This window comes from Nesoenas mayeri (assembly GCF_963082525.1).
Source record: "Nesoenas mayeri genome assembly, chromosome: 17".
Lineage (NCBI taxonomy): Eukaryota > Metazoa > Chordata > Aves > Columbiformes > Columbidae > Nesoenas > Nesoenas mayeri.
Window position 1 is genome coordinate 5,001,136 of NC_137565.1, and position 16,588 is coordinate 5,017,723.

The 16,588-nt window shown below is 39.4% G+C and overlaps 1 protein-coding gene across 9 annotated transcripts in view; it reads right to left on the reverse strand.

Moving 5' to 3' along the window:
- ATXN2 (ataxin 2) overlaps positions 1 to 16,588 on the reverse strand; it is a 51,336-nt gene that overhangs the window by 14,821 nt on the left and 19,927 nt on the right. For 5 of the 9 annotated variants that reach the window (XM_080355171.1, XM_080355166.1, XM_080355164.1 and 2 more), the window contains 13 exons: positions 14,040 to 14,237; positions 13,340 to 13,518; positions 11,618 to 11,827; positions 9,473 to 9,655; positions 7,987 to 8,175; positions 7,195 to 7,302; positions 6,300 to 6,370; positions 5,277 to 5,584; positions 4,708 to 4,771; positions 4,439 to 4,591; positions 3,728 to 3,794; positions 1,873 to 2,057; positions 1,135 to 1,267 (listed from right to left, as the gene is read on the reverse strand). In XM_080355171.1, the coding sequence (XP_080211297.1) occupies positions 1,135 to 1,267; positions 1,873 to 2,057; positions 3,728 to 3,794; positions 4,439 to 4,591; positions 4,708 to 4,771; positions 5,277 to 5,584; positions 6,300 to 6,370; positions 7,195 to 7,302; positions 7,987 to 8,175; positions 9,473 to 9,655; positions 11,618 to 11,827; positions 13,340 to 13,518; positions 14,040 to 14,237 (2,048 nt within the window). The remainder of the gene's footprint in view (positions 1 to 1,134; positions 1,268 to 1,872; positions 2,058 to 3,727; positions 3,795 to 4,438; positions 4,592 to 4,707; positions 4,772 to 5,276; positions 5,585 to 6,299; positions 6,371 to 7,194; positions 7,303 to 7,986; positions 8,176 to 9,472; positions 9,656 to 11,617; positions 11,828 to 13,339; positions 13,519 to 14,039; positions 14,238 to 16,588) is intronic. The other 4 variants (XM_080355165.1, XM_080355168.1, XM_080355167.1 and 1 more) reach the window with 2 other exon arrangements.

The following is a 16,588-nucleotide window of genomic DNA, read 5'->3' on the forward strand; positions in this document are numbered from 1 at the left end:
GAGCTCAAACGTTCTTCCTCCAAGGGTCAAAAAAGGTTTCTCTCTAGTATTTTTGTTTCTCAGCTATGTTACCATACCACTGCAGAGCTGACAGGAGTTTTTTCTGATGGGTAAGACACAAACTTTTAAAAATCAGAATTAATTTCACACTGAACTTCAGATCCTTAGCCTTGTACGTTTTCATGACACATCATGGACTTCCATTAAGTAGCAGTGTAAAACTAAGCACCGGAAAACATACAAAGATGTCTAAAGGTACAGAAAATCTTTTATTAGAATCTAAGTCAATAATATACGTGACCCAATAAAAGTCTTCCTCAGATGCTATAACAAGTATTGAAATGCCATGTTTTCAAGAGACCATCTGCTGTTTTGACATTTTATGACAATTTCCAAGACTTCTCACAACCTTGATTCTACCTCTTTCCATAGCACACTTTGCAGTGAGGTTTTTTTCTCTGAATTGGGCATTGATTTATCATACATTTATAATGCTTCAGAAGTTCTTTCACATTTGACTTTGCAACAAGGTAACCCACATTTTCAGCACTTCACTGCAACTGAAATATGCCCATCTGCTAATGCTGGAGACTAATTGTCAAAGTCAGAGCAATACATGAGCTGTTTCATATACTTATTCTTGACTTACCAAAAAAGAAAGGTAAGCAACACATTTTATCTTGCTCAAACAGCAGTGTTCATCCTGTTAATAATGCTAGTAGTATCATAAAGACAGCATTTCACTAAGTTGTCAGAACTAAAGACAAGTTTTGAAACTTGAGGTCATAGCCTTCCGATAAAACAAGTCCTAGTTATAATCAAGAAACAATCAAGGGATGTTGTGTCAAGAGCATCAAGAGAACTTGAACAAACTTCTTTCAGTAGATATTCTTTAGCAGCTCCCAGGTTGAAATTTCATCTTGGTCACTGGCATCCTACTGAAATCAGCACACTTGAGTTTTCATTTTAACCAGGTGGCTCAGTTTTCAATGCTCTGCTCATCATCTTATGAAACATAAAACCACATCTATGGGTGCAATCTGAACGATACCCACGTCTGAAGCTTGAGATTAAATACAACCCTGCACAACATCAGAACTTAGAAAGTTACATATAACACAAAACGTTTCCTACCATACATAGCATGCGTCTGTTCATGCGCACCATACTGTGTTGCAGAAGAAGATACTAAACCAGGCTGTGCGTGTGTTGGTGGTGCCATCATTCTAGCGTTGCCCTGTATTACAGGGCTATAAACATGAGGATGCTGCGTGCAACAGAAAGAAGAAAAGAGACAGTTAATTGGAGAACTATTACAAAGAAATGAGTGTCATATAAACAGTAATTATGTACTTAGATACTGTAACAGCTTGGCTTCACTAAATGCAGAGCAGACTAAAGATTTCATATTATCACAATTATCCCGATTGTTTCTAAAAATTTAAGGGTATTTTCTGCAGTGGGCTAGAAACTGACAGAAACCATTGGCATAGCTAATTTTTGCCACTCTAATAATGTAGTAAGCTTATGTATGTAATTATATATTTATACAATTACATATGGTTATTTAAAAGCCTTTGAAGTAAGAGGGGTACACCAAATAGCTTAATTTTAGAACACGTAAGTTGGAGATGTCCTGGCCATGACCTGAAAGGAATTCTCCAAAGAGCCATAAAGGTAGTATCAATAATAAATGCCAACTTCTACACTGACCTTAAAATTTCTTACAGGCTTTGAAGCACATTACAGCACCACCATAACACAGAAACTGCTCAGAGTGATCTCTTAGGACTGGAGACAACTGGGTATTTAGGACTGAGACACTTAGTTATTTCTATTTTGACGTATCACGTAGACTAGGAGAACTCTTACCTGAGATTGGTAGTGTGGCACATGCTGCACAAGAGGCTGATTAGGAAACTGTTGGGGACTATACGCAACATATTGTGTTGAATAAGCAGGTGGCGTAGCTACAATTGGAGGGCCTGCTGCCGAGGCAGGGTGCATCATGGTGCTCTGGTGATGTTGGTCTTGCCGTTGCTGTGGCATATTTGGTACTACAAAGCAAAGAGTTAGAAACATTAGAAACACAGGACAATGAATTATGATCTTCCTGAGAAGTCTGACATTACAATGTCACTGCGACCAAGTGGAATATCCTCACCCCTCACCTTCAACCATGTATTAGAGCACTATCAAAAAGCAACAGCATGAAAAGGAGTTCTCCAAGAAACGTCTGATTTTCATCACTGCTTTTGAGCCATGTATATAGCCATAAACCCAGGCCTGCTTTTTTTTTGGAAAGGAAGGAAGTGTAGGCAGAGAAAGACTGACAAGAATCAGTAACAGAAAAGAAAGGTTTTATCAGGATACCTACAGTAATCAAATTTAATCCTGTCCCCTTCAAAAGGCTTAATTCACCCTCTATGGGAACTACTCAGCAATGCTTCCATCAACTGGAAAGCTGAGTCTGCTAAAATCACTTGTGCTTATGGCTGAGGAGAGCAGAATAAAGGTCTCCACCAGCCGCAATTTGAGCTATTCATACATTTTAAGCTCTGTGCTACCCCTCAGGACAGCAGGAGCAACTTTTAGGTGTTGGTCAACACTGAAGGGGACAAGTCAACCTATAAGAAGAAGAGGAGTAGGAATAATTAGAGGGAAGAAAGATTAAGAGAGCAGAGAGGTAACCTGAACAGCTTAAAGACACTGAACTTTAACCCATGCAGCTCCCTTGGGACTCTGCTGCACACAGAAGGGATATGCAGAAAATAATGAAGTTTTAAAAAGGAATTCAGAATAGAAGAGCAGCCTCGCAGAGCAAGTGAGTGCATAGCAATATATTTCTGATTAAAACAATCACTGTTACCAACCAAAAGAATTCACGGGTCAGGCCACAGTAAAGTTAGTGTGTTTTAAAAGAGAAATACATTGCAGGTTTTTGTCTTCCCTACGTTCATAAAGGCTACTTGTTTATTTAAACAATTTCCTCCTCCAGTGACTGGAGCTGCAGCACTGGAACCTACCATCATGACCCACTGTGTAAAACTGCAAGAAAGCATGCACTGTGTAGAATTAGAGCATTATCTGAAACATGACTATAAAAACAAAACCATCATTTTGCTGCTCCTTCGCTGCACTACACACGAGAGAGAGCATCTCGCCTCACATGTTCGGGCCTCCACAGCCCCAGGTGTCACTTGTTAAAAACACACTATTGTTAGTCCAGCTGTTCAGTTACTGCTGCAGAAGGAATGCAGAAGAACAAACTGGAACCAGCAGTTAGTTCTCTCCAGAAGAGTAACATAGCACACTCTTTCTGAAGAAATAGCAATTTTGCCTGTTGATTGAAAACAAAACTCTATTTAAACACCATTCAGGGCTCTGCTGTAAAGCAGTCGAGAAAACCACTCCAGAAAGTTCCCTTTAAACAAACCTGTAGCATTTACAAAATACAGGAGACGATCAGCTTACCCTAACATTCCAAGTAACAGAGAGGATTTCCTGCTTGTCAAATCAGATTCCAAACCAAGCAACTCAAACGTATCATGTTTTGTCTGAATTAGTTAACCTAGAAATGTGTTAGTATTTCGACTTCTCTTTCTTAAAAACAGCATTTACAATATCAATCGAAAACAAACGAACAGGGATTAGAAAATACACAAACATTTGTAATATATACATGCTGCATGCAGACTAAAAACCAAACAGGCAGTATTATTCTCACCTTTACCTGCTCTATATGTCTTGGCTTGGTTCACTGGCATGGGCGTCATGGGAATAGGATATAGAGGCTGAAAGAGAAGGAAGAGTTGAAGCTATAATACTCCTTTAAAAAGTGAGTATGTGTCTGAGTGGGGCCCCCACTCAGCTTTGATGTGTTTTACTCTGCTATGTTACATGGTTTAGTGAACTCTGCCTAACCTATGGTATTTTCTTGGATCACTGTGATCAAGTCTGCACGTACAAACAACTAAGACCATATGGTTTACAACAGCCAGTAAAGTAATGATACTACTGCTGCTCCAGCCAATGTACTAAATAAGACAGGTTTATAACAGATTTGAAATCCTAATAACCCCTGCAATGACCAGAAACTAGTGGCACACAGCTGGAAACTAAGGATTAAGAAATAGTTGCTTTAAACTTAAGAGAGTACGACTATATTTGGAAGAGTGGGGAGGAACTCCACAGAGATTAGCAATAATTGTAAGAGCTGCTGGAATTCACAAGTGTTTGAGACTATTAGAACATCCAGGTTGAGGGACCACTGGGAATTTACATAGGTAAAACTTAACAAGGTAATTGTGCCCATATTTACACCAGTAATACAAGCTGTATCATTTCACTGTTTCAACTTGTATCTCCTAAGTCTCCCAAACTTGCTGACAATCACCCGAAAAGTGTTAACGAATCCACAGCATCTGCTGCACTTTACCTGCACGCCTGGACTCACTGGAACTGGGTACATCATATTTGGTGCAAAACAAACAGGCTGAGTGTACACAGGGGTTGGCTGCTGATGACCCACCATGGAGGGGCTGGGCTGAGCTTGCGGACGAGGGGAGGTTGGTGTAGTAGAAGGTTTTGGCTACAAACAGAGTTCAGCAATGAATACGCAAGATTAGCTTGATTATCCTCCAAATAAAAGTTTGCTTAAAAAAAAATCTACTCAAAAGCAATGTTAAATAGATTCAAATAACTTACTTGAGCAAAAGATCGAGGGTTGAACTCTTTTGCATTAGGATTAAGTGTTGATTTTCTAACTTGCCTAAATATAAAGAAAAAAAAATTGCATTGTGTTATTCTTTTACAAGCATATCATTCTATATATCTGCAAAACGCCCCAGCAATTAAAATTTTAAAGAGATTAAATACCTCATTTCCATCTGTGAGTCAGACTTTTGAGAACTCAAACAATACACAGCATGCAAAAAGCCACTCTTACTGACAGTACACTCTTACTACACGTGTCCATAAAAGTTTTCCTGCTGTTGATACTACAGCTCACATGAGCCAGGAAAACACTCAAATAAGCATTTAGATACAGATTAAGCATCAACGGGACCAGAGCTCGAAATGCAGCTCTGCCAGTGACTCGTGAGATGGTTTTCAGTACAATCACTTCACCTCTTGTTTTCTCTGTGTAACAGAGAGAACTTATATTGATCTTATCCATATAAACAGCAGGATATTACAGACTCATAACAGCTTTTTTTACAAATGGCTAAATGCTAATAACAGATGTGCTTATTCCAAAAAGCATAATTACTCACTCAGAAGTATCCTTCTTCTCCTCTTTATCCTCTTTATCTTGTTTACTTCCAGGCCCAGATGTCTGTACACCTTGTGAAGTTACCTCAGGCCCTCGTTTTTGCTCAGAACTATTACTTATCGAAGGAGAAATACTTGGACTATTAGGTTTGCTACTGCCACCGTTAGAGTTAGTATTACTGCCAGTTTCTATGATAGATTCTTTAGGGGTTGATTCTGTCTTTTCTTTAACTACATCTCTTGATTTTTCACCTTCTCGGGTTTTGTTTAGCAGTTGATCCACTGCATCTGAAGAAGAACTTGACTGTAACTGAAAAAGACCCAAGGAATACATTCAGTAAATTGAGGTACAGAACTAGAGAGAGAGACAATCTAATGCTATCACATGCACAGAGTAAAATATAGTCCCTTGGGCCTTAATCATCTGGAAATGACCTTTTAAAACATACATTCCCATTTCTACTAGAAAAGAAATCTATGAACATTGACAATGTTCTAAGCCTACACTGTGAAAGAAGCTATTCAGCCACTCAACTGACCTGTATGTTGATTAGGAAGTGACATGAAAGCTTAAGACAACCCTCTGCACTCATCTCCCTGTGTAATTTAATAGTAACACTTGAAAAGCTAACCTGATTTAATACACCATTACAACCATGAAATAAGTAATATGAATGCACCTTCCATTTTCCTCAGCAAAGCCCTTCATCTAATTTTGAAACAACTCTTCCATACAGAGTGTAAATGCGATTATTATTTGTACCTAACGATCCAACAGGTTTCAAATACTATTTTCAGTGTATAGTCAATATGCACATTTACATGTATCAGGCAATTGTACTAGCAAGAAGCAGAATTGATTTTACAATATCTAGCATTAGTTCTTATAGATATTTTCATAAATTAAGCACAAGCAGCAAGGACCTGTTTTCCTGTTAACGCATGCAATGTATTCAATTCACTGTAATCATTTGGATACACATGAGAACTATGATACCATCAAGTTAACACACAGAGAAACTTACCCTAAAGTCATTCTTAAATTTCTTTAAATCATCAATCTGTTTTCTATGCTCTGAAACAATTGGAGATACACCTGCCAAACAGAAGACCAACATTGTCCAAGCATTTCTCATACAAGTTTTACATACAACCCTTACATTTCTCAATTTACTAAAAGGCAATGCTAACATACCTAAAAACGATATAAAGCGATATCGTTCCCTCTGTAATTTGGTGCAATTCCATGAACTACGTGTGTAAGCGCACAAGAATACTCTGTGAAACCAGAGCGTTACATAACTGACGTATCTGTAGTTCTAACGCATCGCACCAAGACAGAAGCCCTGAGGTGCAGGGACTGCAGCGCTCGGCTGAACACAAAGCAGCACACACAAAAAACCCTCAAAACATAACACGTCAGCGTTTCAAGGCTTAGCAATTAAAGCGAAACACTGATCAAGGTTAGGTTTATGGCTGGACTCGATAATCTTAAAGGTCTTTTCCAACCTAAACGACTCTGTGATTCCAAGTTCAACAATATGAAATTTTTTTTTTGAGAACTGAATGAAAAAGCAACACTGCAGAGAAAGACAAATTTAAGGCATAATCGTAAGTACAGTTACAAAAAACTATGCTGGCTGTGATGCTCAGAAGTATTGTGAACGTAGCTCTAAGCAGAAACACTCAGAGCAAAGAGAGCTAAAAACCAGCTTTGTGTTGTTGAAATGAGTCCAGCACAACATTTAAAATTGTAGACCTGCCACTTCACAACTGCAAGACCAATTTCTTGCTGTAGAACACCCAAGCCAGGTTGCCTCCATGTCTTCCTAAGACACTTATTGAAGCGGTCGATATAATAGGTTTAGAGCTTGGAATTCCTACATCACTCAAGTATATACAAAAAGCTCTGATACAAACCTTTGTTTTCAGGTTTAGGAAAACTAGGAGAAGTCTCACTTGGCTTTATATTCTCCTTGTTTCCAGTTGCAGAGTTTTGCCTCTGGTCCTGAAGCCTAGTATCTTTAGCTAGAAAACAAATTGCCAAAGTTATTCTCTTATACACAGCTCAAACTGACCAAAGAGAGATGACAAGACAGAAATAGAAGAGAAATTTAACCACGTTCAGCTTACAGAATAGAAAACTTATGTTATACATTTTCTGCTACCTAGTTAGGACCTGGAGGGTTATCTCCCCCTCTTCTGTCTTTAAGCCAAATGAAATCATCCCAGTCAAACACACCCCCCTCTCATCACACACAGAACCTTAACTAGGCTGAAAAAACCTATAAACTGAGAGCAAATTATTTTCAATAGCCTGAGCTCTTCATACAGAATACTACAAAGATTTGAGAGTTCTTAGACATTTGACTGTGCTCCTGAATGTGTTGGGGCTTTCTCTTCCTTTCACTATGCCCAAAATATCCTTTGAAACAAGTGGCCTGCGTTTCTTTAAATTAGAAAACAGCCAGGCACTCACTTTGGAAAAAATCAAGTCAAACACCTATAAGCCCATACTCCTTAAAGGGCAGAAGAAATGACATGTTCAGACTTATCAAAAAGCCTCTCCCTAGCCTTAGTTTAAAGCATCATGAGAACTCACTGTGCAGTAAAATCAAATGCATCAGAAGCCTTCCCATCGTTTAGAAAGCATCTTTGCTGTTCTATAGGTACAATCGTCAGGGCTTAGCGGAAGCGGCGAGGGTACCTCACCTTCACTGGAAGGGGTGACGGCTCTGTTGGACGCAGGGCTGGCGGGGGTGGGAGAGGCGGCTGGCACAGGCATGGCCACGGATTCCGTGGGGATGGCACCGGGCTGAGGAGACGGCAGCGCCGGGCCCGCGGGAGCGCTGCTCTGCCTCGGGGACCTCGGCCGGTGGGTCTTGGGGGACAATCTCGGCACTACAAACAAACAGGAAAAAAAAGAAAAACAGTTATAGCATAAGTTTCCTCACCTGCAGCAATTTTCTTATTTTAAAAATGAATAAAAGCATGCTCTAAAATACTTAGTGGAACATTATATGGTAATTGAAAACCTGTTTACCTTGCAGGTACATTTACTAGCTCTTTACAAAGCAGCATTTCAGACAAGTGGTGCAATTTTCCCCTACTATATATCACTACCCTGTAGTCCCACAGTGAAACTGCGATACACTCCCCAGCCCCCCCAGCAGTACAACCGCTCACATTAACACAGTTTCAGGCAGAACAGAAAAGGCGGTCAGGTCTCCATACAAACAGATGGAAAACATTTTTAAAAGGGCTGAAAAAACACATCCATTTTACAGCGTCCTCTTTTGGAGGTTTGCCAGCTGAAAAAAAAACAACATATCCTATTGAAAGAAGATTCTTTGATGTCTATTTTTTGCCCCTGTGTTAAAGCAGCGGGGAAGGCTGTGTATTCTTTACATGATAAGTTGTACTTCCTGCTCCTCCCACTGCAGCTAATTAGTTGCTTTACGTCATATATTAACTTCAAGTGAGCATGGATAGCGCGGACTCTAAACTGTTGCTCACTTGTCCTTCGATTAAGGACAGTGCCCAGCTGCTGACAATTCACTAAAACATGGTCCCAACTACAAAAGCTCAAGACTAGGGCCTGTGTCACAAGACTGAGCTTTAAATTTGAAATTAAATATTAACAAAAATACGTTAACAGATTCAAAAAAGAAGAGACACTGACTATATCTGCTACTTCAGTACTCATCCAAACACAAAATGACTACTTAAAACGTGCATCATTTTTAAAGGAAAAATATATCCAACTTAACTTGAATTTCATTTCATCTTCTCTTTAAACACCAACCTTCTATAGAAACACATCCTTCATTTGTAAACCAAAACCCCGTTACACTGCCATTAACCAAATCCAGTGATAAAACAGAACATATATAATGTTCATTCTTTTCAATGATTTTCCTGAAAATTATTTCTTTTTCAACAGCTAATTCCTCCATTTTTCCTTCCTCACACACCATCTGACTTAACCTCTCTGCAGTTAAGACAATAATATTGTGCTTGAAGGACTGACTCGCCAACTACTTTACTACATCCTTCCCCCACTTTGCCTAAGCGAGCTAAGTTAGCAAACCAGTGTTCATTCAGAGCCTAAATCATCTAGAAATGTAGTATTCTGCTTAGCATTCACACTCTAAAGTGCCCCTGGCAAACCATCTGCAATAAGCCGAGCTTTACCTACCCCCACTGACAACTGATGACCACGTCCCACCTGAAGAGCTGCCTCGTGCCACTGCAGCAGTAGACGCTTCCCCTGGTGCATTATGAGATACAAATTCTAAGCCACTTGAAATTGTACCCCTACCAGTAGAGACTCTGTGACCTCGAGGGTGCCGTTGTGCCTTAGGAGACATCCGTGGAGGCCCTGAGAAGAAAAAGACAACCCCAAACAATAAGTACTTCACGTCCCCAAACGTACTATCTGTTTTTAAAACTGGATTTGATCTCATAATTCTCTATAATGCAGCAATACAGCCAAGTAATTTACACTGACATCAAGGCTAAAAAGGCCAAGCCATTGGTCCAGCCAGACTTGCAACACTCATTGCCTTGCTACGACAGCTCATATTCATTGATATTTAGAAACTTTATCAGAATTGAATCAGGTACGTGAGTCCTGGATTTGAAATATTTGAATCCAAGTACCCAATATTGCTTACTCTAAGCCAAGCCAAAGAGGTGAGTGGCCCGGCTCCCTCTGGATAAACCCAGTCCCAGGATATCAAATATTTTCCAGAAAATAAAAAAATTCCATGGCTTTTGTCAGGTGGTCAGTGACACCAAACATCTATTTACAGAGCAGTCGCCACTGGCTGACCAATGCTCTTGGGGAATTCCAGCAGAGCATTCTGCACTGAGGTGCCTGCAGTAGGTCACAATTCATTTACAAGTCAGCAAAACTGCAACTAAACAAGTTATTGTTATCCCAGGGTTCAAGTCATGCATGTTTAACACCACAAGCTAAAGTCATAAGTGAATGCAGTAACTCTGAACAGCTTATACCACTGCCACAGAATTATTATGCTCAAGTCTAAGCAGCAATACAGTGTTTCTACATCCTAACAAACATTTTCTTTCCAAGATCAGACTCAAACGTTGATACTTCAAAAAGAAAAACTGCATATGAACAGAAGACAACCTGGATGATTACAGTTCATTTTTAATGTAGGTCAATAATAGAGAAAAGTTCAGATAATGGCTTTCTGCTTTCAGATCAGGTTCTAAAATATCAAGTACCTCTTCTGGTTACACAAATCTTTAAATGTCAGCCTCTATTTTAACCAGTAATCTAAAGTACACTTCAAGCCAAATTATATACAGGCAAGTATTTTAAAGAATATGCTTTCCAGCAATCCTTTTCTAGTACCAGAAATTAAAGGTTGCAGTAAGCAGCAGTTCACTGCATGCCTGACAAATCAGCTGCAAGTGCTCAAAGTATGCAAGTGCATACAGACATGCCCACTACCATCCACCTTCTGGTTACGGACCATTTTGAGCATTTATCAGGCAAGCTGCAGAACAGCGTTACTGGGTCAATTAGCGGGACGACTGTTCTCTCTCCCGTGGCTCCAGCTACGGCAGAGCCTGCAAATTTCCAGTGAGTTTAGGAGAACCAGTTTGCATTTTTCCAGGCTTGACAGACCGTGCTGTGCAGGCTAGTTCTTAAGTGCAGTTAAATACAATAAAAATGTGTTCCTTGCTGCACCCTCAGAGGACAAATAAATTCAGTTCAGATACTTGTGCATACAGCTACCGAAGCCTCACGGGTTCACCTTCCTCTGTGTATTTCTGACTGTGGGGAACTGACTGACTGTTCTGCCTCCGTGCAAACAGATCTAAAGCTTTCTACAGATTTGCCTCAGAAACAGCTCATCCTGTCCCATTCCACAGTGAATACAGCATTTTTATTACTATTATTATTACTATTTTTTAAATAAAAAGTAATTAAATTATTTCATTAAATACGAGATGGCTTTTTGTGGAAGAACTGTATTAAAGTAATTGATATTTTATATAAGTTTATATGCCTAAAAATGTCTTCTAAAGTTATCAGGTCCTGCATGTTGCTGTTGGTTAAGACACTGAGCAGCGTTTACAAAGCTGAGTTTATTTCAAACCAACGTGGGAAATTTCACAGCTTTATTTTGTTTTTGTAAAGTTCTTCAAATAAAAAAAAAGGTTAATAGAAATAGTCTGATAAACTAAAGTTAAACACAAATTATAGGTTAAGTAATGAAGAGGAAAAAAAAAACAATTTTGTAATTAAAAACTCACAAAGGAGTTAAACAAAGACAAACAAAAACATGAACAAATCGTGGTATTGTACCTTCTGAAGACATGCGTTTAGGCATAGTAGAGACAGGAGCTGGAGAACCATGAGCAGAGGGGTGAGACGGGGGCCTGGAGGGCCGCGAGGGGGGCCTGGAGGGCGGCCGCGTAGGGGTGGCTGCCCGAGGTGGAAGAGAGTTGGGACCTGACTGGTAGCGAGAAGGTGGGCGAGAGGAAGGAGATGGGCAAGGCGATGGCCAGGGAACACCTGACAGAACAAATGATATGAAGGAAAGTATAAAAACTAAAGAAAAATTATGGGGAAAAAGGTCAACAGAAAAAAAAAAAAAGTAAAATATGACAAAATGATTTTTTTCATGTTTAACCCTTTGGGGATGGATTAGTTTAGTTCGGCCACCAATAAGTCTCTGCAAGGTTATTTCCCCCGCTTCGGGTCAAATTTCACATCTGAATCTCACAAACTCCCCAAAGGGTTAATTAAGATCTACAAATACTACTAAGGAATAGACAGTAAAGTTTGATCTGTTAGCCTGTCATAAATATGTTCTACAGTACGCATCACTCTTGATAAGGTCCTTCAAGCTACCAGAGGTTCTCAAACAGCGGTTCACATATAGTATTGACTACACAAACTTCTACTTTCAAACCAAACGATGAGCAATAGCAATTCTAGGAACTGTATCTTTACAAAAAACAGCGGTGTTCAGTGTCTGAATCCTGACATTTATGCCTTTATCAGTTAGCTGAAGTATTAATGTAGTATTTTAGTCTATGATATAGGGCTCATTGCTTCCAAAACAAAGAAACTGAATTCACAAGCCATTCTGAATATTTTAGGTATATTGATGTTCATTCAGCAGAGTAATAGGATGATGGAAACCACAAATACTACAAACAAATTTCAGGGTTAGCATTGTTTGGGCAGGACTCAGTTGTACATCCTTCATAGAGCTGACTCTGTATTTGAAAAAGAAGCCTCACTTACCTTCAGATGCTTCTCAGACTTCCTCTCCAGATAGAGGCACTTGAGTATTATACATTTTTCATTTATTCACAGCAATCTCATAGAATAGCATTTTCAACTTATAAAAATAATGCCTCAAGGATAGGCTACTGCTGAAATCCATCTCAAAAAAAATGGTGTTTGGTTTATGAAACACCGATTCCTGCTATACACTGCCTAGTGATGCCTGTTTATAAATATTACCTTTGTGTATAGCAGAAAATACTCAAATAGCTCTTTGGAGAGAAGACTTTTGATTCCTTTTCCCCTAACACTTCTCTGACTTTCCCAGCAATGATTTTTTTTCCCTCCACGTCATCATAAAGTCAGTGAGTTGTTTTATTCTTTTTAAAGGGAAACAGAATTGATCCATGCCCTAGAAGGGACGAGTGACGCTGTCTCGGCTGCCGCCTTCCTCTCGCGGGGTGTCAGCACCTCACAGAGCTCAGCAGTTGCAATACACAACAGCAATTTTCAATCTTTAAAACCACATACTGCACCATCATCTAAGACAAAGGTGTTTGAGAAGGAAAATAAACAACATTTCCGCTCTGCAAAGCTACATACAGTGCAAATGTGCGTTGCATTACGAGTAACCTAAACCCAAATCAAAATCACCACCTCTGTGTTAAATGATGAATGCTAATCTAGCTTACAAAATGCGCCTCCTAAGACCACACCATATGCAGTTTCAACATAATTAGCCAATTGACTGCAATTTTATAAAGCACATACGTTTAGACTTCAGATACTTGCCTCCGTTAACTACTCTTTGATCTGCTCCAGAGTTGGAACTGAATTCTGAAGTATGGGATCCAGACCTTGAAATTGGTGGGCCTGATCCAGACTGGCCCATCCTTGTTGAGTTTTGTCTTCCACTTCCCCAGGACAGGACATCTCTGTTCCTCTGTCCAGGTGGAATGTATTTATTTTCTCTGAAACACAGCAAATTTCTATCAGTGTTAAGACAGAACTGAAAGACAACGAAAAGTACCTGCTCAGATGCTCTGCTGATATTTTCTCTCATTCTCAAATCAAGCTACAGGAAAATTCTAAATACTATCAGATGCTGACCTGACATTCACCTCATGAATTGGCTTTTGATACTGACCACACAGTCCACTTTCTATGAGCCCCCAGACGCTGAACGATTTAGTATTAATGCCTGAAATTCTCCATGAGATACCGAAACCACTGCCCTTTCCTGTAATTTGGTATGAATTTCCCACAGGGACAGATCAGAATGGGGAAGTCTGTTCCACTGCAGAGATAATACAGGGCCAGGCAGAGGTGGCCAAGCTAGCATGAACGCCAAAACCAGCATGTGATTGTTTACACAGGGTTCCTAACCTAATCAACCCTGCTGAAAAAGCACAGTTTCAATGAGTAAATTGCTCCAGTACCAAAATATGTACTTCATTTAAATGAAAATACTATTCATAGCGTATGCAAGTACCTAGTGTTCACACCATGTCCTTCTCGTTCATTAGCATTTCTCTGAACAGCAGTATATTTTTCTTCTTCTGTTCTTTCATCATTTTCCAAGGCAACCCGAGCTTTGTATTGGGCACTTGATTCAATTTCCTCTGCTAATTGAGTTGCTCTGGCTTCCCGTTTTAAAAACTCTTCTGAATTATCTCTTTCTAATGGCACCCTAAAAGACAATGGAAAGGAAAATCTCTGAAATGCATTCAAAAGCACAAAGGAGCTACAAAAATTACAATTCTAACCAAGTCAGAGTAAAAAAAACCCTTGTTTTTAAGCCAGCAGACTTGCTGTCTTTTTCAGTATAACTATGTCAATATTCCTGGACTGGTTTGATACTATGTGCAAATTCAGTGTCATTTCCCTGCCTGGAGAGCTGAGGTCAGGGTGCAGAGCTTTTCCATATGACTTGCAAGAACCCCCAACCCTAAAGCTATGCAAAGGCTCCAACTTTTAACACGGTTGAGTACATTAGTGATAAAAAGCTTTAGTCTGTTGTTTAGATAGGAAGCTATGGTAAAAGACCAAATTTTAATTTCTTTAGCTATTTACACATTCCCAACAGACACAAGAGTCCCCAATACTACTGAAATTGGGGAATTACATGCTTAATCTTTTTAATAATTCCAACCACAGAATTTCAGCTCTTCCTGACAAATAACTGCAGAAAGATGAATCCAATACACTAGAGCACAGTATCAGAAACCCAGGATGTATTTGCCATGTCCTAGGACTGCAAACCCATTCATTCCATATATGTACATTAGGTAATCACATACTGCAAAAAGCATACGTAGCTCTCTTAGGAAAGCCACCACGTATGGATACAATACATGAGCAAAGAAACACTGAAAGAGGTAACTGGAGATGGACAGCAGACCTGGCGCTCCTTCTGTCCACCCATGGGTTTGTGTTTTACCTGTTCTCATTTTTGTTTAGGTAGCAAGTTTTATAAAACACCTTTGCGCTTTGTCTCCAATTCTAATTTTGAGTTCCAAAAGCTGTTTCATCTGACTTTACTTTAGAATAAACTACATAAAAATACAGAACACAGTTGAGGCTTGGACCAGGCTATGCTGGGCATTATACAATCACTACTGCACATATTTTGAATAATATAAAATAGAAGAACAAAGAAAGTGCGTGGAGATACAAGCCAAATATGAAACAATGTATGCGAGATTACTCAAGTGTTGGTGGCAGAACTAGGAAAACAAGCGGCTTTGCCAAATTCCAAGCCAGTGCTCAGCTACTGCATCACAAGATTTTCCCCACACACGTATTTTTGGCCAGTCGAGACATCTATTGGCCTTATCAATGGTAGCTTTGGCTCAAGTAAGATATGCATGCATACAATGCATACAAACCTGAAGTCACGGGCCCCCCTGTTATTAAGCATATGCACAAGAACAGTGGACACCCAACACCTCCTCATTTATTTAAAGTGCTAAAAATATGGAGGGATGTATGCAGTAGCACTGATGGCAACCTAAACAAGCAAAAGAACGATTTTACCTTTTCTAACAGGGAAAAGGGTCATTATAGATGAAAGAAAGGGGATGGGCAAGATGATAGTGTTCAGAACCCTAGTGATGAGAATCACGTCCAGCAGCTGATTGACATATTAATTAACGCAGTTCATTTGCCAGAACACAAACTTGTACCTTTATGCAGTTTGACAAACTATACTTGCTAACACTTACTTCTGGGAAGAGAAAACACACAATAAATCCTGTACAATCTTTCAGTTGCACAAAGAAGCATTTAGTGACACTGGTGCTCATCACGTACATGGAAAATCAGGAAAAGTTTCCCAGTTTAGCAGACTGATAGGAAAAGAAAGTCGTTTCACTAGGAAAACATGGAATTTGTCTCTGGCAATTTAAGGTCACCTCCATGTTTTTAATCTGTTTCCATTAATACCCATAAAGCAGAAAGAAGGAAGACTAAAGTTCAAAAGTACAAAAAGTACTTAGAGCAGCGAAGTATAAAAAAGAACAGCTTCCCAGGATTCAAATGTAAGCCGATTAAGACACTTTGATTATCACCATGTTACAGGTCTATTTTAACAAAATCGTGAAAATAAAATTGTTGAACCAAGTGACCTGTAGGCAAGTGCTCCAATCTTACATACAAAAATCAAAATATTCACTGCAATTCCTTGACATTCAAAAAGAAGTTTATGCTTTGGGGGTTAAAAGAGTGGGAAAACATTAAGGACATTTCACAATGGCTGGTGAACATCTGCAAGTGATTTGTTTTGCAGTTGCAGTTAACATTATAGCTGCAGACTATTGGGAACAGGTCCACACTGCCAAAATAGCCAGAGCAGGCTTTATATGACTTCTACATTCAAGTTGTTATTATATTGTAACTAAAACTTTAGTTTAGATCTGGACCAGTGTGCTAAACAAGTCATCCATAGCATGCAACCCTCCCTTAGTTATGAGCAACATTTCAATATCTACCAGATCAATTGTCTCAATAAAATTAGGATTTGGGCAAACTGTTCTGCCAGGT